At 40.0% G+C, this 24,528-nt stretch overlaps 3 protein-coding genes and 1 non-coding gene across 4 annotated transcripts; 3 read left to right on the top strand and 1 right to left on the bottom strand.

Moving 5' to 3' along the window:
* The first annotated feature begins 919 nt into the window (after positions 1-919).
* Positions 920-1,874, top strand: dnajc5aa (DnaJ (Hsp40) homolog, subfamily C, member 5aa). Its single transcript, XM_041946462.1, has 4 exons — positions 920-1,029; positions 1,134-1,347; positions 1,476-1,647; positions 1,748-1,874. The coding sequence occupies exons 1-4, from the start codon at positions 920-922 to the stop codon at positions 1,849-1,851; spliced, it is 600 nt and encodes a 199-aa protein (XP_041802396.1). The 3' UTR covers positions 1,852-1,874.
* Positions 1,875-7,020: 5,146 nt separating this feature from the next.
* Positions 7,021-11,631, top strand: LOC121613141 (tumor protein D54-like). Its single transcript, XM_041946427.1, has 9 exons — positions 7,021-7,081; positions 7,802-7,917; positions 8,050-8,198; positions 8,463-8,510; positions 8,928-9,029; positions 10,333-10,359; positions 10,934-10,969; positions 11,094-11,142; positions 11,235-11,631. The coding sequence occupies exons 1-9, from the start codon at positions 7,069-7,071 to the stop codon at positions 11,325-11,327; spliced, it is 633 nt and encodes a 210-aa protein (XP_041802361.1). The 5' UTR covers positions 7,021-7,068; the 3' UTR covers positions 11,328-11,631.
* Positions 11,632-12,474: 843 nt separating this feature from the next.
* On the bottom strand, positions 12,475-12,546 carry trnae-cuc. The gene has a single exon. It is a non-coding gene; the product is annotated as a tRNA-Glu (tRNA).
* A 605-nt stretch (positions 12,547-13,151) lies between these two features.
* On the top strand, positions 13,152-15,383 carry LOC121613096 (pancreatic progenitor cell differentiation and proliferation factor B-like). Its single transcript, XM_041946374.1, has 5 exons — positions 13,152-13,286; positions 14,405-14,507; positions 14,622-14,699; positions 14,811-14,904; positions 15,012-15,383. The coding sequence occupies exons 2-5, from the start codon at positions 14,453-14,455 to the stop codon at positions 15,127-15,129; spliced, it is 345 nt and encodes a 114-aa protein (XP_041802308.1). The 5' UTR covers positions 13,152-13,286; positions 14,405-14,452; the 3' UTR covers positions 15,130-15,383.
* Positions 15,384-24,528: the final 9,145 nt, after the last annotated feature.

A 24,528-nucleotide genomic window follows, 5' to 3' on the forward strand; every position in this document is an offset into this window, starting at 1 on the left:
TGCGTTTCGATCATTTATTTTTCCTCGAGACACTGCCCCTTGCCCTTGAAAATTACTGCTGACGATCCATCCCTGTCTTGCATCAAGAGCAGGCCAGGAAGCAAACCAACATGGATGCTGTGCGCTATAGCAGGGCTGCTGCTGATGCTTGCACAGAGATTATGCTCCTAGCATCGTATTCACACAGTTTAATCCTGCCTATAGACAATTGACTACGGGATGCGATTCGTATCAAACGGGAATTTGACACCCACTTCTCAGAACAGACAGTTTTTGGTAGAAAATGTTGAAACAAGCTATAAAGGGCTTCAAATTGACCGGTGCCTATTCAATTGTGTCAAGATGACACCCACTTGGAAGCAGTTATATTTTCAGTAAATGGCTCTGTCTCTTTTACTTGCAGCATCAGTTCAATTAGTCTTTTTCTTTTGCAGCAGGGGTTGGCTGTTTGGATGTCAGTTACTGATTTACTTACAGCAGCAGAGGCAGTCAGTGGTCCTGCCAAGATGTCACAGTTACAGTACAGTAGAGATGTAACCAGAAAATTGACCATTGGTGCAATTACACTGAAAAACTGTGAAAATTGAATTAGTGCAGGGAAATGTAATAAACCCAGTATGTTGCACACATGGTTTTCTTCCCTATATTTCAAACAGATGGGCCTTTCACATATAGCTTGTACAGGACAGTCGTATTTAATCAAGACAGACCGGCTGTCGCCTGCAGTCAGGTGGATTCAATCACACAGGCCTCACTTTAGTTGAAGGCCCGCTATTTTTTAAAATAGATGTTTATCATAATTAACAGATTATCTTAACAAATAGGTCTGACCCTTTGTCTGTGTATGAAGCATGACCTGCAGCTCAAGCTGTGCATTTAGTTTTCTGTTTCTGTGCCCAGCTTGTGGACGTGAGGCATCATGGCTGAGCAGCAGAGGCAGCGCTCTCTGTCCACCGCTGGTGAGTCTCTCTACCATGTGTTGGGAGTGGACAAGGTGGCCACAACGGATGATATTAAGAGATCTTACAGGTGAGGCATCCCTCTGCGACTGAGCTAACCTCACGTAACTTACCGCAGAAACGTGTGCCGTGATTATCTTTATGTGATTGTCTTTTTGCCAACTTTCTGCGCAGGAAACTGGCGTTGAAGTTCCACCCTGACAAGAATCCTGACAATCCAGAGGCAGCTGATAAGTTCAAGGAGATAAACAATGCTCATGCAATTCTGAATGACCCCACAAAGCGTAATATTTATGACAAATATGGTTCTCTGGGACTGTATGTGGCTGAGCAGTTTGGAGAGGAGAATGTCAACACTTACTTTGTCCTTTCAAGCTGGTGGGCAAAGGTAAGACAGAAGGAAGGCTGAGACCAAGTGCTATTTGCTTTGTGATTTCTTTTTTCTGCTTGTGCTTCTCTTACTTTTTGCTCACACACTGACTCTTCACTTCCTCCCATGAATCTGCTTGTCTGCAGGCTCTGTTTGTATTCTGCGGCCTGGCCACTGGCTGCTACTTCTGTTGCTGCCTGTGCTGCTGCTGTAACTGCTGCTGTGGAAGATGTAAACCACGGCCTCGAGAGGGCCAGGACCAGGATTTTTATGTGTCCCCCGAGGACCTGGAGGCTCAGCTGCAGTCTGACGAGAGAGGTGAGACTGAATCACCTGTGTCGCCACTTCCACTTTGAATCGGTCATTAACAGCAGGGGGCTCGATACAAACACTGAAAATGTTTCTGTTTGTCAAACAGAGGCTGGGGGTGACCCTATAATGCTGCAACCATCGGCCACAGAGACAACCCAGTTAACATCGGATGGGCACCACTCCTACCACACCGACACCGGCTTCAACTAACCCTCATTTCCCGTCAATCCTGGCCTGCGGTCCTGCCTGCTTCCCTGCTCCACCTCAGTGAGATGAAAGAAAGGGCCAATCCATCTTTCCACTTCAGAAAGACAGCAATGCGGAGGAGAGGGACTAGTAAGCATGGCCCATGAAAGGAACTAATGTTGAAGTCACATCCCTTACACCCCTCCCTGATTGGTCCACAACTTATTCCCCCCAGTACAAGAAGAAAGAGAAACAACTAAATTGTTTCCTTTTTATTTCTTCTTTTATATTTCTTGGCCTTTAACCGCACAGGTCGCCTACCCCACTCTCCCCCCTCCCACATTTTGCATCATGGTGTAGCATGCACTGTTGATAAAACATGTTCTCCAGATTTTCTTTTATCTTTAGCAACACTTTTGCTTTGCAAGACTCATAATGTAGGTGCATACGTATGTGCAATATGTTCAAATGAATACAGTTGACAAGGAGGAGGAGGAGGGGATGAAGTTTACGTGATATTTTATGCTCATGGAAAGGAGAGCCATGGCTCAGGGAGGTGCTGGTTAGGGAGATATGGTTGTTTGCTGAGGTGGTCGGTGCCATCATTAAACCTTCAACAACACAGTTGTCATATATTAGTGCAGTTTTTACTTCTGAATTGCAATCAGTGCTGTTTTAGTTGAAAATGCCACCTGCCATTGTCAGACCTACCGTACGTCTTTGGCACTGTGTCTTTAGTGTGCTCCCCTGAGTGTTTTTAATCGTGAATCATGAGGTTGTAAAGGCACAGAGCTTTATTTTCAGACAATATTTCATGAACGCCTGCTGACATAACATTTCTACTTTAGATATTAATTAGTATTGGCTTTTCTTTCCTCTGCCTCAGCTTTATTTCAGCACATTCTTGCAGGATAGTAACGACTCTTCTGTCTTTTCTGCAGCACAGAACAGGTTGTCATGGCAGTTATTTTCAAGGTAACGTTTATGTTGGTTCATAACTTCCTGCATTAGACATCCATTGTGGCAGGTTTCAGCCCAGGTGGGGCTGTTAGCTATAGTGTCATAATTTCATTTTGAATTTTTGCTTAATGTTTTTTTTCATTGTTGCTTTTTCTGAAGATTTATCAAAAATGTTGACGTTAAACCCATAAATTAGAAGCATAAGCTTTTCAAAGAATCTCATACAAAACATTAATAATTACAATTTCAATTAAGTAGTTTTTCATTAGTGGAGGAAATTACATTTTGTAATTTGTCTAAAGTTTGCATTCAAAGCAAAGCATTCAGCTATTGGAATAATATGATGAATTTCTGCTCTCCAGTCTTTTTTCATTTGTTTGTTTGTACCAGCAGCAAAAATAATTCATTTCAGCAACATTACAACTTATTGAGACTGAAAGATATTCATTTAATCTAATTACTGCAAATATTTTTTTTTTACTTATTGAATTTGTCCTTTATGAAGCCAAGGAGCTCCAGGTGATCCAGCCCGCTCTGATCAGAGCTCTTTATAGGTAGAAATGACAGATCTCTAGCAGCAGCAGCACCTGCTTCAGAGGGTGACATGTTTTTAACTCTGGCCTGTCTTGAATATGTTGTGTAGTTAATGTCATGTGAGAAACATGTTACGCCCCTTCACAGCTGGGAAAAGCTGACTACAGAGCGTCCACATGGGAATATTTAAGTTCGTGAGGAATATGACTTTCATCATGTTTTTAGTCCTTGTGTTTTAAACTGAAGTCTGATGACATTTTGTCCAATGCTGTGATCGTTTATCATTGTTGACTTTTTTGCATCCATGTAGAGCTCGTAAGGCATATCATCTGTGAGCCAGCGCAACAGGCAGCTCCAAGTAAAATGACTATAGATTTTTCATACTACTGAATTTGCATATATTGCCACACATTTGCAGATTGCCATAAATTGCCATGAACATCGTTGCCACTTTGTCAGTTTCATAACTGCTAATAATGTGTTTCAATGGTTTACAATTGGTGAGCTCCTGTTGCCCACCCTCTGCTATTAACGGTATGGATGTTGACCTCTGTGGCCCTTGTATGATGTTTCCTGTACCCTTTGATGAAACATAGATGTTCCTGTCATGGCTTTTTCATTGAGATACTGAAAAATGCTACTGTAAATGTTCTAAGTTGAATGCACTGTGTTTAAAAAACTATACTGGATCAATGATCGGGAAATGCCTCCATAAAAAGACAACATAGTATAAAGTGTAACTATAGTGAAATGGTTATATGATGAATTTTATTTATTTCATACTTTGTCATGTTTCAGATGATGATTGGCTATAATTTTAACTGGTATGGTGTTGTAATGTAACCATTAAATTTAGCAAGGAATGGTTTAATGGTTAAGGTCGCTTGTACATACACTTGGCCCATATAAAGTATAAACCTTAACGTTTATGTTGTAGCATGGTAATTGTGTGTCTGGAAGAAAACAAGTGGATCATTGATTTGCTGTTGTTGAATAAATGTTCCTGAACATTGTGTCCCTATCAATTTCTTTCACCTCAGGACAATAGCAACACGGTGCTATTATAGCAACACCCTCAGTTTGTATCGTTTGGAGAAGGTTCAGGTCTGACTGACTGCAAAAACATACAAAATAAGCAAATATGCTTCGTCATTTAATATCCTTTACTTAAGTAAAAGGATCTGAAAAGTAAATACCGCACTGTGAAAGTACCCAGTTACAAGTACATGTCCTACATTGAAAATGTCACTAAGGTACAAGTATGTAAGTGTAATCATGAAAATGGCAGTTCATTTTATATCAATTGGCTGTGCATTGGCTATACTGTTTTATGACAGAACGCCATATTTTCTAAGCCTTTTTTATGTTTTGTACGCTAAAATCTTAATCATCAAAGTAACTGGTAACTACAGCCATGAAATAAATGTAGTGAAGTAAATATTTCCGATATTTCCCTCTGAAATGTAGTCGAGTAGAAGTAGAAAGTGGCATGAAAATAAAGCAAGTGAGTAAAGTACCTCAAATTTGTACAGTACTCGAGTAAATCTACTTACATTCCACCACTGTAATGGAGGAAAACCAAATACAGGATAATGCAATAAATTTACACGCTGTCTTGATTTACTGCTGTTGTTAATGTCAGTGAAACATTACTGTGTCATTGGCTAATAACCAAAGAAAACTAAAAGCTGCCAGCTGTTTGTCCACTAGTGTCTGGAGGAGGCTAGTCTCTCTGCAGTGTGGTGGCCTGTTTTACCAGCAGATGGAGACAAGTCTTTCATTTGACCAACTTACTGTGGGATGCTAATTACAAATGAGAATTTACACACATTAAAAAAAAAAAAATCAAAATATTTTATTTCACCCATTTCAGCTGTAAATCCAGTTGTTTTTCTGTTTAAGGATTCTATAGTTTCAGTTAAAATTAGAGATTAGATTTAGATTTATTTGTACTTTTGCAAGGAAAATTGTTTTCCACCTTCCGTATAGCCTCAGGAATACACAAATACATCAAACTGCACAGATACATACGTGAATTCAAAATCACATGCCCACCACCAGCACATTGTCAAACTTTACATGCACAAACACTCAAACTCAAGGCACATTACAGTCTGGATGTTCTATCCAGGTCTGTTATAGAAAACTCCTGCTGAGCTTCACTTTCTTCCACGCCAGTGACCTGTGACGGCGACCAGACGGGAGGAGCACAAAGTGTGGGTTGAGGGGGTGCCTGGGGTCAAGTGCTATGGTGTGTGCTGTGCATGCAGTATTTGTGCTGTTGAGGTCTGGGAGGCCAATGATCCATGATTACATAACTATCATCACGTGTTTTACTTCGGCTTGCAGTTGAGTGAATCTAACCTAACTTACATCACTCACAAATCTATATGAGTAGATTTCTCTCATTGTACATGTAACGACAGGACTACTGTGAAACCTTCATGAGGAAGGTGTGACAACATAAATGACGGCAGTGGTAAAATGTGACAGTCCATTTAATGAAGTATTGTTCATGAAAATAAAATGGGTTCTTGTACTTCAAGTGAGTATTTGACGTTTTTTGCTACTTTATATTTCCACATTACTTTGGCAAATATTGTACTTTTACATCACTACATTTATCTGACAGCTATAGTTACTAGGTAATATTCAGATGCATATTTTACATACAAACCACAACATCCTCTTATAAGATACAATATTGTTATAGCTTTAACTACCCATCAGTATATACAGTACAGTAAAATACCTAAAAAAGCAAATTAAAAAAAGTTCGTACAATTGTTAAAATGAATTCCACCCTGAGCAGCTATTACAATGAAGTGCTCCTAACATACAATGCTCACATAGGAAAAATCTATAAGTAAATATATATGTGTCATCTTAGAACAAAAAATATATATGCATAGGCTGAGTACTTAAGTAGAATGAAAATGTAATATTGCACAAGGTATTTTGTGTATGTGACAGCAGGCTGAAGTAATCATAAATGTAGTACAAAAACAGTTTGAATATGGACCCACTGCTAAATTAAGCAACGCTGGAGTTGAACACTTTAGGGTTAGGGTTAGGGGGTTAGGGTTAGATATATATAAATAAATGAATACAGTTCACAATAAATAAAATATATGTAAAAATGTGTCGTCCTGCGTTTCTCATCTTGGCCATGACTACAGCCAATGTTTTGTTGTTTTGCAGGACAACTTTCAAGCCTTTAAGAGGAAAGTATGATAAAATCATATTAGTGTGCAGTGGTGAAAAACATTATACTTCGACTCTGCTGCATTTCAGAGGCAAATATAAAACTTTTTACTTCACTACTTCTAGCTATCAGTTACCTTAGAATTAATAGTATTCATTAATAGTAGTGTGTAAAGTAATTAAATTTAACTCACACAGATTGCACACATTAATGCATTAGTAATTATAATCTAAAAATAGAATGTACACTATTCTGAAATGTTGCAACTTTAACTTTACTTAACAACAGTTTGGATGCAGGAATTTTAATAGTAACAGAGTGTATCCACACTGTGCTATTGCTATTTTTACTTAATTCAAAGACGTGAGTACTTCCATTCTCCCATCACTGTATGTGTGTGTGTGTGTGTGCGCGCGCGCGCGTGTATAATCAGCCCCATTGATCCTGCCCCCTGCTGACGCCTGAGCTGAGCTGATTGGACGAGACCGGGAGACAGCAACAAGCTAACTTCGTGAAAACACTCAGAGGTGAAAGTGGCAGCCATGAACCGACCAGGTAAGACTATCTCACTCTGGTTTTACGGTACAATTAATTTCCACAAGTATCTCAGTCGGTTTTAGCCGGCGGACAACGTGTTTATAGTGTGTTTTTGCCTCGGTCGGCGCTGGCTAACGTTAGCTCCGTGTGCAACAAGTAGCGCTAGCCGTTAGCCAGCTAGCTGCAGCTAGCCAGGCGGGTCGAGTGGAGTTCAGCACTGAGGACAGCTCCTGTGTGTCTGTTATAAGATATAAAACTTCCTGGAGTTTCTAGCTTATTCTACTCGTTTGCCAACAATATGCAACAATTACATACGTTGTTCTCATACTTATCTATCTATCTATCTATCTATCTATCTATCTATCTATCTATCTATCTATGTCTCGTTTGAAGGTTTCAGGGGGACTACTTTATTCATGAAAATTCTCCTGTGTTCGTCACATATACTTGTTCCTAGTTACTCACTTACTACTATTTATCCTATCTATCTATCTGTGTGTCTGTCTATAAATATAGATAGCTATCTAGCTCTGATATTTATATCTGTCTAATATATTCCTAATGCCTCTTTTAAAGGTTTTCCGGGGGTCTACTTAATCCATGAAAATGTAAAATAATATTTACATTCATGCCAATGTTTGTTCACCCACACACTGTCATCTAAGGGTCCCCTGTGTGTTAGTGATGTACCTGTTCCTATTTACTTACTAATGTTTATTTGCCCATGCTCTTTGGAAGGGGTTGGTGGGGCTTCTTCATCTGTGAGCTTCTCCACAAGGGTAACTGAAGATCGATGCTCACCGTCAGATCTAACAGAGGAGGACTTAGACTATCTACGGTTTGAACTCTCAAAGGTGATGCAGTTTTTGTGGCTGCTATTCACCACGGTGAATACACAACGGTGGAAGAGTTAATATGTTCAATACAATCTGTTCAGTGTCGTCTCTCCACTGATTCAGTTGCTTTTGTGTTTTTCTCGTGCATAGATAGAGGATGAAATTCAGACCCTGCGACAGGTGCTTTTGGTCAAAGAAAAATATGCGACAGACATCAGGAGGCAGCTGGGTATGAGTCCTCTCAGTAACCTCAAACAGAACCTGTCCAAAGGCTGGCAAGACGTCCAGACCTCAGCCCCGTAAGTTGCATGTTCAGACTGGCAGCTTCATTGATAATAACATTAATAATTATAGTAGTAAGGTCTGATGAATGGTTAAGCTACACGACGCACCTCCTAAGTCTTATCTGGTTTAAGACACCCAACCTCTCCAATGGCAGAACTTTGCCACGCATTGTTTTCATGTGACATAGTTACATAACCATGGAAAACACACTAATGACTCATGACTGTTGTTGTCTTAAGTCGAGGTAACAGCTTGTGCATGTTCTGCTGTTGTTTCAGGTATCTCACAGCCTCTGCCACTTTGGAGGACATCAGCCACTCCGACATGTACGTGTTGGTCGTCATGTTCGCATTCTGTCCTATAAAACACATTAGTGCTGCGTTTCATGGCGTTGGGGTTTCACAGTGTTTTTGTCCTATGCTCACATGTTAAAGAGGGATCTCCTCTAACAAACAAGTGATGGGATTTTCCAGGTCAAATAGGATCGGTGCCCTGTTAATAGCCTTATAGCCTGACTTAGCACAAGGAGCAGTATTATTAACAGGCAAAGGCAGGACTACCCTGGAGCGTTTGTTTGAAAGCCAGATGGACTGTAGCCATTGGCATGTATGGGCCTGTTGATGGGCCTCTTGTTAACTGTTTAACCCTGTATGTGCTCTCCTGATTGTGTCACATTTGTACTGGCAGTGTTGTGACTTTCCTCCATTCAGGTTCTGACCTCTCCTGCTTCATTCTACCTGTAGATGTGTGAGGACACGGGAGAGACTCTCTCATGCAGGCCAGGCAACATCTTCTGCGCTGTCCAATATGGGCGTGGTCATCACCAGGAGACTGGCAGAGATGAGGTACCCTCACGATTGGCCTGGCATCTACTTCCTAGTTTCTGAAATTATAAAAGTTTAATCATTTTCCAATTTTATTTGATTTTATCTAAATGATCAGTAATGAGTCATAACATACCAAAATGAGCAACAGAAATTAGCTGGTGTTCTCCCCTATACACATTGGGATAATAAAACCATCAAACTCTGCATGTTGATAGTGCAGAAGCTGACATATGGACAGACAGATGGACAGGCAGACAGATGGACAGGCAGGAGACCAACAGAGAGTCACCACAAGTGCACAACATGTCAGAACGATGCTTTAAAATGCAGTCGGAGGTTACTGTTACAGGTTGGCAGGTTCCACATCTCAAACACTATGTTTCACAATTATTCTTAAAGAAAAGAATATTATGAAACCATGTTTGGCTTTCATAAGATGCCATGCCAGAACGTTGGAAAGCACTTTTACTTCCAATTACGTATATTTTTGTTCTGTTAATTACTTACTTTTTAATCTCTGTCTGCCTGAATCCCTGTCATCTAAACACCAAACCAGGAACTAAAACACTGGTTTAGTTTATTAGCATTGTCAATGTAAGAGCAGTACAGTACTCATAGTGGATGATAAATGTTAAGTAACTATTTGTCAGTCATATATGTTATATGTTTCATACTATATCTTTAACAAATGTTCAGAGACAGATACCTTAAAGGATAAAGCTGGTTATCGTTGTCAACAAACCCCATGAAAAGACAAAAACCAACAATAAATAGACTGGAGTAACATTGTCTTTGTATGAGACAGAGCAGGGAAATGGGTAGACGGACGAACGCATTATTGATTTTGGTCTTTTCGTGGGATTTCACAAGAAATTTTTTAAATAATTTGTGCCTTTTACAGTTGTAAGCTTAAGATGAGCCATCTCTGACCATACATTGCCAGACATCTTTTTTTTTTTTTAGCTGAAAAGTGTCTGTAAAAGGTTTGTTAGAGAGGATGATGAATAGTTGATCATTGAGAAGATTCTGTGCATATTTTTGATACTGTTCCACTATGAAAACTGGTTATTATTAAAACAGAATCATTAAAATCAAGACAAAATTCAAGACCGTTTTTTAAAGGCTGCAGAGGACACTTGTCTTGAACTTAAGCTCGAAGGCCTCCCATCTTGTGTTTTTGTTTAGCCAGTAAGCGACCATAATCCAATCACACTAGTACAGCTGGACTTCAGCAGCAGTAGCTGATAAGTCTGTTGTTCTCGTTCATGTGGAAACAGAAGCTGGTGTGATGTCATGCATGTATCTGTCTTTATCTCAACAGAGCTCTGCCTCTCCCGAGCCCACCACGGTAAGATCTGGGAGTGGTGAGACTGAACTGAGCTCACTGCGGTGAAGCTCATTGGTCTGAAAAGGGTGTTGAATGTGTGTGTGCGATTCAAAGTAGAATATAGTAGTGAGTTTAAAGTGAGTTTTTATCTTTGTGCAGCTGTGTACATGATCATAGAGTTCACATGAATCTTGTATCTACTGATAAAAACATTTGCTGTTTACTGCCTCTCAAAATTTTCTGCTTTCAGTCAGTTTTATATCCTTTAAAATGTTATATGGACTTTGGGACTTCATGTAAACCAAATGATTGGAAAACATCACATTATGCTCTGGCAAATTGTAACGGACCTTTTACAAAAAAAACTGACATTTCTGAGTTAATCAATTAATTGCAAAATGAGTGACGAATTAATCAATAATGAAAATATTCCTTAGTTGCAGCCCTACACAAATGACATAGGAAATTTTAAACGAATTAAATGGTTGTTTCATAGGCTTGTACTGATTCTATATGATGTTGTTTGTAAATGTTACTTGTCACTTTTAATGCGCAAACTTCCTTCTTTGTTTTGCCTCTTCAATATGACCCCCAGCACCCTCAGCCACACCATAAGTGTCCCCACTATGAGGTAAAACACCATGAGTGTCACTGCAGTTCCTGTATTTAGGTATTCAGGTATTTATGACCTATTGGGAAAAAAAATCAGATTGTCAAAAATATCGGGTTTAATTTTTCTGCACATTTCTCTGTAGACATTCCTCTACATTCAAGTCTTTTGAGGAAATGGTCGGCAATGTGAAGGTGAGTCTATCAAAACAGTGGGGACATACTGCACAAAGTGTTCTTAACTGTGTATATGGGTATTGATCCGGTTTCCTGTCTGGAACACACAGGACAAGGTGACTGGCAGTCTGGCAAATAATGGTGACACCTCTGGGTTTGAAAGAAGATCCTCACGCCACAGCACAAGAGATGGCCCCTTCTAACATATCACAGTCAATTATTTTTCATACATGCAAAGTTCTGAAATGATGTTATTCGTCCATGTGAATTTGTCCACTTATTTCTGACTGTTGGTATTGATACAATATGACTAATAGAATGTATTAAATCTGCAAACATGTTTTAAACTTCAAAGTAAAAATAGTATTTTACTACTTTTACTATGTGAATACATTATATTTCTGCATGTCGGATAAGTGTTGTTTATTGAAGAGTTATTTATTTTGACCTGTGATTGCAGTTAAATAATCTTCCCAAATAAATTACAATATGCATTCATTGACATTAATTGTGACATTTACAAAAAAGAATATCACTAACATGAAGTATTTTTGTACTTTAAAATTTTTCAATTAAAGTCAATTGAATGTTATGTGGTTGTTTGTCACGGATGGTCACGTAGGTCAATTTAATTTACTGAGATCAGTGTTCATAATTAAATGTCTTGCTGCCATTTTTGAGAGAAAATGTAAAGCCTAGGCTAGTGGCAGTGGTGGTCTTGTTTTATATTGAGCCTTTGGGTGGTGCTAGAGGATTCAAATGTATGAACAGTTTTGTTTTACACTATGGATCAAAATCTGATACTCCCAAAAGAAAATGCAACAAGATCTCCCAGGGCTTATGAGGGTCTCTAACTTTAGTAAAAGACCATTAGTTTCAAGATCCAGTTTTATTGTCATTATACAATACAGGATTGCACAAAGAATTGCAGCTGAAACCCCCTCTACACTACAGAGACAGGAAATGTATATTCAAATTAGAATTGAATAAAATAGGAAAATAGTTCTTTGTGTGTGGCCATGTATTACTCATACTGTGGGGACACTGTCACATTGTGGGGACTTGCCTTCCTTATTAAATTTTAGGGTGAAGAATTGGGTTAAGGCTAGGGCAAGGTTATGTTAAGGTTACACACACACAACATGCTTTATGTGCTTATGTGTACATAAAACATCCACAATGCAATATCACTTCAGAACATAAACGGTGTCACAATGACATCGGCTATCACTTGGAGCCCAACTTTTATAGAGAATCCTATCCCGAAGAATAATTCCATTCGTTGTATGATTCATGCGGTCAAAAAAAACGAAGGTAACTTGAGGAAGTGGGTTAAATGCAAAACAACTGTTCCCTGACCGGGAATCGAACCCGGGCCGCGGCGGTGAGAGCGCCGAATCCTAACCACTAGACCACCAGGGAGACATGCTAAGGTACAGCTCAGATAGGAGAATATCCTTAGCAATAAGCTAAGTTACATTGATATAAAAAAGATATTGATACACTACAACGTTCGACCGGCCTGGCAACAAGCTTAACACGTCTTGATTCCGCCCTTCCCAATTCAATAAATACAGACTACATTAGCACGCTACTGAAATTAAACAATGATGCATTAATGTTTAGTCATGTTGCTGGAAGGACAACTTTACGGAAAAAAGTTAACGTTAAACACACATAAATGTTCGTTTAACGTCTTAAAAATGCCCGCCCGAATCCATGATCTTGATTAAATGTCACTAAAGATTAAATAGCATTTGTCTCGGTTAGTCTGTCTCCGACTCACCCTTAAAAATAAGCAGCTATCCACCATAAGCTAGTTAACACTGAGGTGTGATTACCAGCCTCTGCCTTCAGCGGGTTAATTAAACCCTCTGATGTCACCGAGTTCCAGGCCGAACAAACAGAATAACAGCACGTTCTGAGTCCTCGAGCCACCACAGTCCCCGCCCCGTGCCACAGCAGCACGCGCACACGGCAGACCCTATAAAAGCAGGCGTCCCTCTGCCGAGTCAGTGTGAGCGGCAGCGAGTTGACCGAGAGGGTCAATAGAGAGACTTCATCCACAAATGGGCCATTGTAACAACTGAAGCCCTTCTACTTCAAGCCATCCGCACCTTTCAACCGCATCTGGTGCCAGCAACAGCATCCTCATCCTCAAGGTAGGTCAAAATTACTACAGTTGTATACTCTTTTGCTCTCTTGTATATTTAAACATATTTAAATATGAACTATCCTCAGCATTTATACAACAGTGGTGTCTTTCTCCTTAGTTTTGACTCAACACCTGACTCCATTACAAAATACAAAGATAGTTTTTGCAGAAGTGTATTGGAATGCTTATATCCACAGGTGTCATTTAAAAAAACAAAAGGATTAACTTTGTTTATGCAAGTCTGCCTTCAATTCAAGCACGTACAGTAAATACTAGTCACTGGGTAAAATTGCCATCTGGGTGTTGTATAAGTACTGTGTTAATGCCTCAGCTGCTCTGTTTAGCTGGACATGTATTTGTCTGCTCCTCGAAATCCCCAAAGCCATCTGCTGCTCACCTGGACTTAAGCTTTACAGCCTTCAACTGGCTCCTGGGCTCTGGGCTGATAAACATATTCCACCTGTAAGAGTCTGGAACATATGTGAAATAAAAACACACAGAGAATGAATACATGTTTATTCTTGCATATTTTCTAACATTAAACACATGTTGCTGTTAATACATTCTCAGCAAGGTTAAATTTAGTTATGATTTTATAATTGCCATTAAGACCTTTGGGTAGAGCCATCCAAGTAGTAGCTTGGACAACTACCAGCAATACCAGTCCTATTTGGCAAGAACACTGGAACCATCTTTTGCCAGGTCATTTCTACGTCCTCGCTGTCCGAGTTCAGCTGGACATGTAGACTCTCACACCAGCCTGCACTCCGGTTATTTGAGTCACGGGAAACCAGAGTCTAAAAAACAGCTGCTTGTGTTTCATCACTCTGCAGTGGAGGCCTGTGGATAGGAATGTAGCACAGAGGGCACAAACTCGCGAAGCAGAAGTCCTGAGTAACATGTTTTTGTGCCGCCTGTGCAGATGTGCTTTCTCACCTCGTGTCTCCGTAAGCCTGGGCGATGTCTTCATCCTGAGAATTTGGTGCTAACAGAATAACAATATGCACAGAATTCAGAGACATTAAGTAAAATAAGATAAAATGGAAGGAAATTAAATGATGGTGAGATGTTAACAGTTTCCAGCCTAATAACACCTGTGCCACCTTTTTTCCTCGGTCTGTCCAGGTTACCATCTTCCATCTCTGAGCGGTTTTCCATCTAAGGTCGGAGAAAATGGCAGCGATTCCATCCAGTGGCTCCCTCATCGCCACCCATGATTACTACAGAAGTGAGTCAGACGGGGCCTATACATGCATTTGGATTGTATTGTATTTATGTCACTCTGGAAGCTTGTTTTTGCCTTTGAGTTTTTGCACCAACAGAAAGTGTCTTTTTATTCCAGGGCGCCTCGGGTCCGCCTCCAGCAACAGCTCCTGTGGCAGTGCGGAACACATTGGAGAGGTCATTCCACACCACCCAGGTATAAAAAAGGTTTATTTTTCATTGTTTTTAGACTTTTTTAAGTGTATGAAAGTGAAGTCTCCCTGCACCAACCGGAGCTCCTGCCTAACATGCATTTTGTTCTTTGCAGGACTTCCAAGGCAAGACTCTGGGCACTGGTGGACTTCATTTTTCTTTGCAAAACAGGTCCAGCCCGGCATGCAGAACGTATCTGAAAATCAAAAGTGAGTGGCACAAAATGTGAACATAACACACTGAAGTTCCTCAGGTGCAGTTAGCTTTGAGTTTTTTTGTCACTGCGGAGTAAAACTGACGTTCCTTTGTGTTGCAGAAATGGAACCTACACAGTGGCCAACGGTCAGGTGACCTGCATCGCCAGGGAAATGGTTCTGAACAGACAACTCAGCGAAAGCAGTGAAAATGGAAAATTCGAACCAACTTCCAGCTAGACCCCACCCCTCGCACCTCCTTCACCCCCAGCTTGCCATCCATCACATAGAGATGGAGATGATGGCGGTGATGATGATGGTGCTTGTTGCCGTTAGTCAGTGCAGTTTGCTTTTCATATTTGCTTGTGTATAGTATCTTTTTATTATGACCAGAAGTTCAAAAAAACTCAAGTTTGTAAAAAGTTTTTTCCATTTTGTTCTTCTTGTGACTTGACGCTGTTAATAATGCCAATAAATAAAATGCTTGCAGACTGCGTTCATGTCCGACATCGTTATTGTTCACATACAGCTGATTTTAATCTTCACACTCCAGCTGCCAAACGACACCTAATCTTATATTTAGGAAATGAATTTCTGATCCGTATCTGTTTTGCAATTTTAATAACCTCAAATCTTCAGTGCCGGTGTCACCTCTGCTCAGGTGATCACACAGCAGAGCAGCTGTTTTTTAACTGTGTGAGGGGACACGTTCAGCCTACTTACCAAACAGAACTAATCTGTTTAGCTTTGATATGATTAGCAACGATTAATTCATTTGTTAATACAGTTTACATAATGCTCCACCTGAGCCTGAATGTGTGTCAGCAGCGTCTGGAAAAGTAAAGGTCAGGACAATTATATTCAAACACATTTTGTTGTAGTCACACTTTTGGTTAGACAAATGAATTAGGAAACAGCAGCCAGCTGGCTCAAACATGACTGGTACAAGAGCTGCTGCAGAGTTCCTTCCATAATAACTGCACGGCATGGAAATAAAGTCCACCTGCTGCTACTAAATCTGGCACTTGTACTGGAATTGTGCTAAAAGACATTTCTGAAATGCCACAGCACATTGTTATGAAGGATTTATAGCACGTAACAAATGCTGCAAAGGGAGAGTATTTTGTGCTTCCCTGCAGATTTTGTGTGTTTTTATTTGAACATGCCAGGTTTCCAAAGCCAAGGCCATAAATCCTTCATTAAAAACAAATCTCTTCTGAAGTTTTTGATATCATTTAGCATAATTTCTTGTCATTTTGGACCTTAGAAATACTCTGCTGTCATACCATACTGTTAACTGTTAGAATGATCAATAAATGCAGTGCTTCTCTGAATGGATTTTGCTGTAAAATCAATTCACAGAGGACATTTTGCAATGTGCACCCTGGCAACAAAGTCGAGACCGAAATCACTCAGCTTACTGTTCAAATAGGAAAGTCAAACATTTCCAGAAATGCATGTGAAGCATTTACAGTCGCATACTGGGACAAATATGTTGACTCATGTTTTCAGAATGTCGAGCAACTCCTTTTAAAACGGTGTGATCTGTCCTGCTCGTTCCGCAAAGCTGCTCTATTCCTGGCACCATATCAGAGAAGCACTCCAGTCTAAAACCGTCCCGTGATCCCAGCCAAGTATAAACACTCTCGTGTCACCTCGCTGGCACGAGTCTCCCATAATGCACGTCTCTTTTTTTTATTATTATTCCAGAGGATGAGCTCTGTGCACAGTTTACAGGACGAGGTGAAGGACGAATCCCCAGAATATTCAGACAGAAACAACATAGTTCAACAAAGCATGAGACAGAGGAGAAAACTGCACTGCAGGAGCATTGACTACTCTAACCCTGACTTGGCAGCTTTTAATTGAGCTGAATTAATTCAACTTTCATGATTCCACTGATACTAGGAAACATCTTTTTTAATGGATCATTTTCATGTCGAAAATCTACTAGTTGCAGCATATTTAAAATATGGTGTTTTGATATTTGGGTCAACACATAAATTAAAGGCAGATTCAAACCTTGAAGGGGTTATACACGTCAGAGTCTGTTTACAGGTCTTGGCGGTTCAACATATGTCACAAAATGTATGAAACCTTTTGTGGCTCCAGAAGGAGCTGCACAAAGTCTGAGAAACTGCCTCAAGTGATGTCACTTGAGTCGTTGTTGTTTGGTGCTGAAGACACCAAGTTTGAAAATGAAAAAGGAAAAATCTGGAGTTAGAAATAAGTGAGTTCAGCAGGCCTCTGCAGCTCCTCGTCTCTGCACGAGGCTACGCTAGCTGCTAGTAGCATAACACAACCAAATCCCTGACTGAACTGTAGGTGTTCATGTTGCATTGTGGGTAATGTAGGCACCAGGTTTTGACATGGAAAGGACAGGACGATTGTGATTGGTTTAAATGAACACAAACAGGCCTGAGTGTTTTCCCTCTGCACCAGACTGAAACCAGGTGCAGCCAGACCTTATTTCAGCGACACCACTGCTTTGAGATGTCAAACAAGATGTCAAACATTTTCTAGTTCCAGCTTCTGAAACGAGATGATTTCATCCTGGTCTTTGTCATAAATCATGCCAATGCCAATTATGTACTATTTTCTGACATTTCAGATCAACTAACTGAGAAAATAACCATTAGTTGCAGCTCTGGTTGAACGTTTCATCATTTATGTGAGTTCAAGTTTGTCAGTTCATCCTTACACAAATAAAGGTGAAGATAAGTGCTGGATAATGTTGAGTTCGACTTCAATCATATTTCTTTGCAATGCTCACTGAAACTCAATTCTTGGGTCAGAGTCTTTTTTTAAACTGTGATCCGCTGGCATTGCTTATATTGAGTGGAAAGTGTTGGCAGGCACTAGTTGGCTCAAATATAAATGGGGAATCTGGGGCAAAGGCATCTGGTCTGTGACTCAGTGCTGCCAATGAGTCCAAGCCCCCGACTCCCATTAAACATGTGAGTTAAAACTGCACAGATAAGAGGAGAGCAAAGACACGTCTAATACTCAGTACTGGCAGGCACAGTGCATCGTTGTATAATGCTACATGTTTGCTTTTCAGGTAGGGGGGCTCAGACCTTCCGCAGGGGATCAGGTGTCATCCAGTTTTAGGTCTATATTTGATCAGCAGCATGAGCAGAGAACGTGAACCACCGAGCTGGAGGCCACGTGTCGCTGAGGGACGTTCAATGTCAACACAAAAAGTCGCACCACCCCCTTAGGCCACAGTTGTTTATTTGAGTTTTTTGTGCGATTTCAAATGAATCTGACCTGGAAGTTGGCTTAAATCGTGTACCTTTACTAATATTAGCAGAAACACTGCAAGTGCAGTTCCTGTTCAAGTGCAGCTGTGACTTCAGTTAAAGTTGCCCCTCTAGAGCTTTTATAGAGAAGAGAAAATTAAATCAACTGCATATAAAAGCCCAAATACCCACTAGAATAAAAATCTGTTAAAATGAGCTGCAACGGGCTAGAACAATAAAATGCTGCTTAAACTTTAATGTATCAGTAAAAATGAGCTTTGTTATTATAAACAATAATATGCTCTCTCAGGGGTCGTTTTTCAACTTTATGAGCGCTTTAAGTTTCATCTTTTTAAGAGTCTTTGCTTGTACTTAGTGGACTTACTTCTAAACTCAAGTACAGGACTTTCAATCTTCTTTCAGTGTTGTATTTGATGGATATGATTTATATGATGTATCGTTTTAGATGTAGCTACCCAACACTTTATAAAATTGTATACATTATGAGCTTGATCATGTTGAACACAGTAATACATCAATAATAATAATATAATTACGTAAAAATACTCACAGGTGCCATGTTTCTACGTTTCTACGTTTTTTAAGTTAGGAAAACGTTTAGTTGCATGTGAACGAGAGAAGAATGATGTCACTGTTGTTGTGTTTTCACGTGTTTACTTTGGTCTCGTAGAACACAGCGTCCTTTTTCACACGAGAAGTGTAGCCAGCTGTAAATGTTCCCGGCCTACATTAGCTGGGCCAAAATCTTATACATAACCACACCACTTCCAGCCTGAAATCATAAACCACTCTACAAGGCCACGCTGGATGAGACTAGATGACCGGACTAAAAATATTAGAGGTCATGCACCAGAACCACAGGTTTACATCAGAGCTTCAGGGTTTGTGTTGACCTAATCAATGAGCTCGAACAGAAAAAAGCAGGATTCTGAGAAGTCGTGTCAGAACATGTTTGTCTTTGTTGTCATTGTAGACGTGGGGTCAATTGGTTGGTGCACCACTGCACAAAAAAATTGACTGGATTTCAATGTAATTTTGTACATTCATGGTTTCCAGACTGTGAGTCCTTCTAGCTTTGGTTCTCTCCTGACTGTGCCTCCAGCCCAGCCACATGCATGCTTTTTGGTGAAAAGCCTCCACAACTATTGGCTGGATTGTCAATTCGTTTAAGATATTAGAGGATTCTAAATTAAGTGATGCTTAGCTTCTCCTCTAGCGCCACTATGAGGCCAAAATCTCTGCTAAACATCAGAATGTTACAGCCTGCTGACATTAGCAGCATTTAGCACAAAGCATTGCTGTGCATAAGTTCACATTCCCAGAGCTGCTAGCATGACCATAGTCTTAGATGAAGTATTATTTTCTCTTTTGACATTCTCTGTATATCTATTTCAATAAATCAATCAAAAAGTAATGGTTACAAAAAAGCGTGTAAGCATGAAACTACATCAGCATCAGCTGTTGTTTAGTGCTAATTAGCAGACTGTGTACATTTGGTGGATTAATTACTGCTTGCACACTGACTTAATGTTAATCTGTCACTGATGATACTTGATTTCTTCCTATCATGAAGGACAAGCTTCCTAATAATTCCTCAGCTACAGGAAGATACAGGCAGTATTGTAGTTTCTCCTGTTCAGCCCCAACAGGCTTTGTCTCCAGTCATGACCTCTTCATCATCCATTCATACCTACAGTGTGTCACTACTTTCAGTAGCTCTGCTGCCCTCTTGTGGACAAAGATCTTCACTCCAAAAAACAATAAATATGTGTTGAAGCGTTGTGTGTTTTCTTTTTGATGTGAGACTAAGATGTTTGCAGAGGTAGAAAAAAAGGAAACCACAGGGGAGGTCTCAGTTAGATAGCTCATCGCACTATTTTATTCAATTACTGACATCTCAGGAGAAGAGGAGAGCCTTGCAACTCTGCTGTTGGTAAACCACTGGTGTTTTTTTTTTTTGTTGTTTTTTTTTTCATAGCGTTGATGCAACACTGAAAAAGCGCTATTTCCAAACAAACACAGGTCCCTCATTAGTGATATGTAAGAGGCAGAGAGATTCTCACCTGGACAGTTTTGCATGAAACATACAAATGAAACAGGTTCAACCTTTTCTTTTGTCTTTTTGTAGTTTCACATATAATAATAAATATCCATACCTATAAACACTCCAAAAAAATCAAAATATTAAGTCACAGGTACTGGAAAAAGCTCCACTTTTAAATCACAATGATAAATGTACAAAACAATAGACATCTCATATAAATGTTAATGGTTTTCGTTAGAGAATTAAATCTCATTTCAGAAGAAATCAGCGGATAAAAACTAAACTTGGAGATTCAGTATTTCCTGAGGTTTATGGGTTCCCCTTAAAAGGCCAGGAGAGGGGAATGGCTTTTATGTTACCGAGGAGATATTACAACAGGTCAAAGTGTACCTTTCAGGGTACCAGTCAGGTTAAGGACAAGGAGTTTTCCCTGACAATACAGTCAGGATATTAAAAGATTCTGAGCACTTAATGTAGTATAATAAATGTACCTACACCCCACCTGTCTCCATTTAGGCCACAATAGTATTCTCAAACAGTTGATTAAAGTCGTCTTGATCCTTAATAAATCTTTGCTGGTCCACTTTGAGAAGTTGTGAAGCTCCCTTTTACTTAAGATTACCTTTTAAAATGCTGGAAGCCACCACAACACCGAGCAGACCACAACCAGCTGTCACGGCACACTCCGACCACGTGACCGAGTGGTCAAAGAGGTCACGTCTGCACTTGATGCAATGAAACAACGAAAGGAAAATATCTGGGCAAATGTACACAGATTCGGGGTTTGGGTGAGGAGAAAACAAAATAGCTTGAATAAAACGCAAAAAAAAAAACACAAACAAAAAGTATTCTGAAAAACTGTACATGTAAACATCACACTTTCACTGAGTCCAAAACCAGAGGGGAAAATACAAAGCTTCACACAGGTTTACAGTACAACCCCCTGCACAGAGCTACAGTCTCTTATCAGTGCAGGAGAGGCAACAATTGAAATAATATAAATAACAATAGAAGTAATACAGACCACCACCAAATGATAAGTTAAAACAGGCAAGGGCTAAAACCACTTTGATTTTTTTTAAACAGTGCTGTACCCACAGAAAAAAGAAAGGTTTAAAACATCTTTTATCACTCTTTGTACAGCTATACAGTACATTTATCTGACCACTTTAGCAATCCACAAGCTACCAGGGCATTTTCAATCAACACCAATAGATTACATTGTCCAGTCAATACAAAGAGAAAATCCATTGGGAATTAATAGGAAAACAAAACAAAAAACAAACAAACAAAAACAACAACATGACAACACGTGGTTGTCGTTGATCACAGTAACTCCAGCACACGGCCAAAATGTTGCTCAGCGTGGATTTAAGACAGTTCACAGATCTGCAAGCTGAATGTTTGGTTGTGGGAATGAGATCAACATGGCATCACTGAGTTAGACATGAAGAGGATCTGCTATGGCTACCGTAACAAACGAGCAGGTTGGAGGAGACGAGGAAGACATGTGTGAGGACTCGGGTCCCACGTACATCTATGATTACGCCTGTTTGAGCCTGCGGGGGTGTTTCATAAAGCGAGAGTCACAACAGGCTCGTCGCAGGAAGTGAGCAAAGGAGGTCTAAATAAGTTCAGTTTCACCTCAGTCTTAAAGAGTGTTACAGTCAATCCGTCACATAGAAACATGGTGTTCTTTTGAAGGTTCCTCCCCTGATGGTTCCTCTTTACCGCTGCTGTTTGCACTACATGTAAAATTTAGCTCACGTATTGACATGGGATGCACTTAATTGTGTAATTCAAATCTGAGCTCATCTCTTCTTCATTCCAACACGTGCTTTTAAATGCACTGCAGTTAAATTAGAGCTGATGAAAGTGACACACAGTCAATCTGGTGGTATTTAAAGATTATGAAAAATTTAAAGATTATTTTTCTTTTCCCACTTAGGGGCAGTAGACACAACATGTGTGGCTGTTTTAGAGCTTTTTAGCTCCAAAACAGCCACCTGATGCAGCAGCGATAATGAACAAAACAGTAATAGTAAGCTGAAACTCACTATAAAGCTCAATAAAGCCGAGGGGAGATGCAGATTCAGGTGATGATTCTCTGTAGGTTCATCTCACATTACACACTGTGATTTGATACATTTTTATAATACAAAAAGAAATACTGATTATAGCATCTTTAAGCCTCTAAAAATGCTAATTTTCCTATAGTTTTGATATAATTGACCTGGCTCAGGTCCTATTTGATAACATCAGAATAGTTTGTGTCACTCATGCAGGATTTGAAGCTACAGTGTCATAACTGCAAGCGGAGCACATCCACAAGATCCACAACATGCAGCAGAAAGCTCTCTTTTACACCGCTGGTTGCACATTTTTGCTGTAATATTTTACTCTCCATATTAAACTGTATGTTTGGTCTGTGTTTCAGTCATGAATTAGACTTTGACGTCTCACATTAGATCAGTTTGTTTTTTTGGGCTTTTCACAGTAACCTTTCTGAGCCTCCTTTATGAAACACCCCTCAGATGAACCACGCAAAGTGATGTGTCCAAACTGAGCTCCAATCAGCTTTTCAAAGAGGAGCTGGTTGCTTTTTTTTTAAAATAATCATCAATAAAACAGATTGACAGCTGCTTCTGATTGAGTGGCGTCAAACTGTCCTTTGTTATAATCAGTTCGCGATGTGTTTTGAACTGAAGCTGATATTCCAAATGAGGTAAAGACACACTCATCACTGTGTTATGTTACCTTAATCCTGAGCTATAAAGTGCTTCCAAACTTGCAATAGATAATAGAATTTGTAACAAATGTAACGCAGCCCAATCATGACATGGCAATAAAAAGCAAAATGGTCATTTAGTATGTAAATCCAACTCTAAACTGGCCTGGTGGTGGTGAAAAGTTTATGAATGACGCTGAAATAGACTGATTTATGACAAAGAACTGATAAATTTGATAGATTCGTGATAAATACAGAAAAATATCTCTCTAAACTTTGACAGATCAATAAGGTGCGAGCCACTTGCGGCTGCTTGAAGAGTCATTGTCCTTGTTTGGAATGTTTCAGCCGACTGAATCAAATCTTCACAGGTTGATGTTGTACAAACTGGGTCACTCCACTTATACACCAACAGAAAATCAACATACTGTCGACAGCGACACTTACATCAACAAAATAATAAAAAAAACCACACACCACATACGCACACTTACACGAGTGTTTTTTTGTGCTGAGTGACTCACCATTAAAAGTGTCTGTTGTGAGACTGTGCTCTAGATCTGCTTTGAGTACTCTTGTGTGTCCTCAGACCACACACACACACACACACACACACTCACACTCACACACACACACACCATAGCAGAAAGCTGGGAGAGTAAACTGTGATGCGATTACATCTTTTTCAAAGATTGTCTCTTGCTTCTTTTCAAACAGTGTGTTTTTCAGACGTGACATCAATGAGTGGAGATGAGGGATTGACACGGCTGAGGTCAGAGGGGGTGGTACAGACGGACGGCGTTTCTTTTGTCTGAGCAGCCCACACACACGCTCACGCCGCGTCCAGTAAAGGGCGCATGGGCGCGAGGGCGACGCCGCTGCGTTCATCTGGCTGTCAGTAATGGATGCGTGTGCCCGCTTTAACGTAAAAAATACTCACAGAACAATTCCTTCACAAAATGACCCCAAAATCACTTCAAAGTAAAAAAGACGTGCAACATTTAAGTCTCATTTTGCTGCCAGGTCCCATTTCCTTTTATCACTATGGATGATCCCAATACATGAAAAGTGCCTCAGTTATGAGGTTAGCGATAAAGATCAGTATTCACAACAAACGACAACATTGAAATTGGCTACAATGCTGCATGGGATATCATTTCTTTTTTACAACTCGACAGTTACAGCAGGGGGAGATTGTGGTGAAGTACTCCCCGTCTCGCCTTAAAACGCTTCAGCAAGTCTGACAGAGTCATTTCAGTAAGAACACCATTACTGATTATCTTCAATATTGCACCTTTTTCCTCTTTTCCAGTAACACTGGTTATAAAACCAAGAGTCTAAACAATATATTAATCTCCTTTTTTCCCTGACAGGTGTCTGTGACCTCAATTTGCATACCCATGCTTCTTAAAAGCCTCCTTCCTTTTTAATTAATGAGAAGTTGCCCGTGATATTCATGATAAAATAACTGAAAATGAAGTCACGTTGGGTGATGAGTCTTTGTCTCTTAGTTACCACATGTCTAAAAATCTGGAAACCACTCCCACAGAGCAGGACCGAGGTATAGTTTTGACCGCTCGACTCGATCTGTCCAAATTTCCAGG

This window comes from Chelmon rostratus, chromosome 10 (assembly GCF_017976325.1).
Source record: "Chelmon rostratus isolate fCheRos1 chromosome 10, fCheRos1.pri, whole genome shotgun sequence".
In the NCBI taxonomy this organism is placed as follows: Eukaryota; Metazoa; Chordata; class Actinopteri; order Chaetodontiformes; family Chaetodontidae; genus Chelmon; species Chelmon rostratus.

Coding starts and splice junctions, on each gene's coding strand:
- dnajc5aa (XM_041946462.1), top strand. CDS start 920: ATGGCTGAGCAGCAGAGGCAGCGCTCTCTGTCCACCGCTGGTGAGTCT. Junction 1,348..1,475: donor TTTCAAGCTGGTGGGCAAAG/GTAAGACAGAAG, acceptor GCTTGTCTGCAG/GCTCTGTTTGTATTCTGCGG. Junction 1,648..1,747: donor GCTGCAGTCTGACGAGAGAG/GTGAGACTGAAT, acceptor TTTGTCAAACAG/AGGCTGGGGGTGACCCTATA.
- LOC121613096 (XM_041946374.1), top strand. CDS start 14,453: ATGGCAGCGATTCCATCCAGTGGCTCCCTCATCGCCACCCATGATTAC. Junction 14,508..14,621: donor CACCCATGATTACTACAGAA/GTGAGTCAGACG, acceptor TTTTTATTCCAG/GGCGCCTCGGGTCCGCCTCC. Junction 14,905..15,011: donor AACGTATCTGAAAATCAAAA/GTGAGTGGCACA, acceptor TTTGTGTTGCAG/AAATGGAACCTACACAGTGG.
- LOC121613141 (XM_041946427.1), top strand. Junction 8,199..8,462: donor GACGTCCAGACCTCAGCCCC/GTAAGTTGCATG, acceptor CTGTTGTTTCAG/GTATCTCACAGCCTCTGCCA. Junction 11,143..11,234: donor AAATGGTCGGCAATGTGAAG/GTGAGTCTATCA, acceptor TGGAACACACAG/GACAAGGTGACTGGCAGTCT.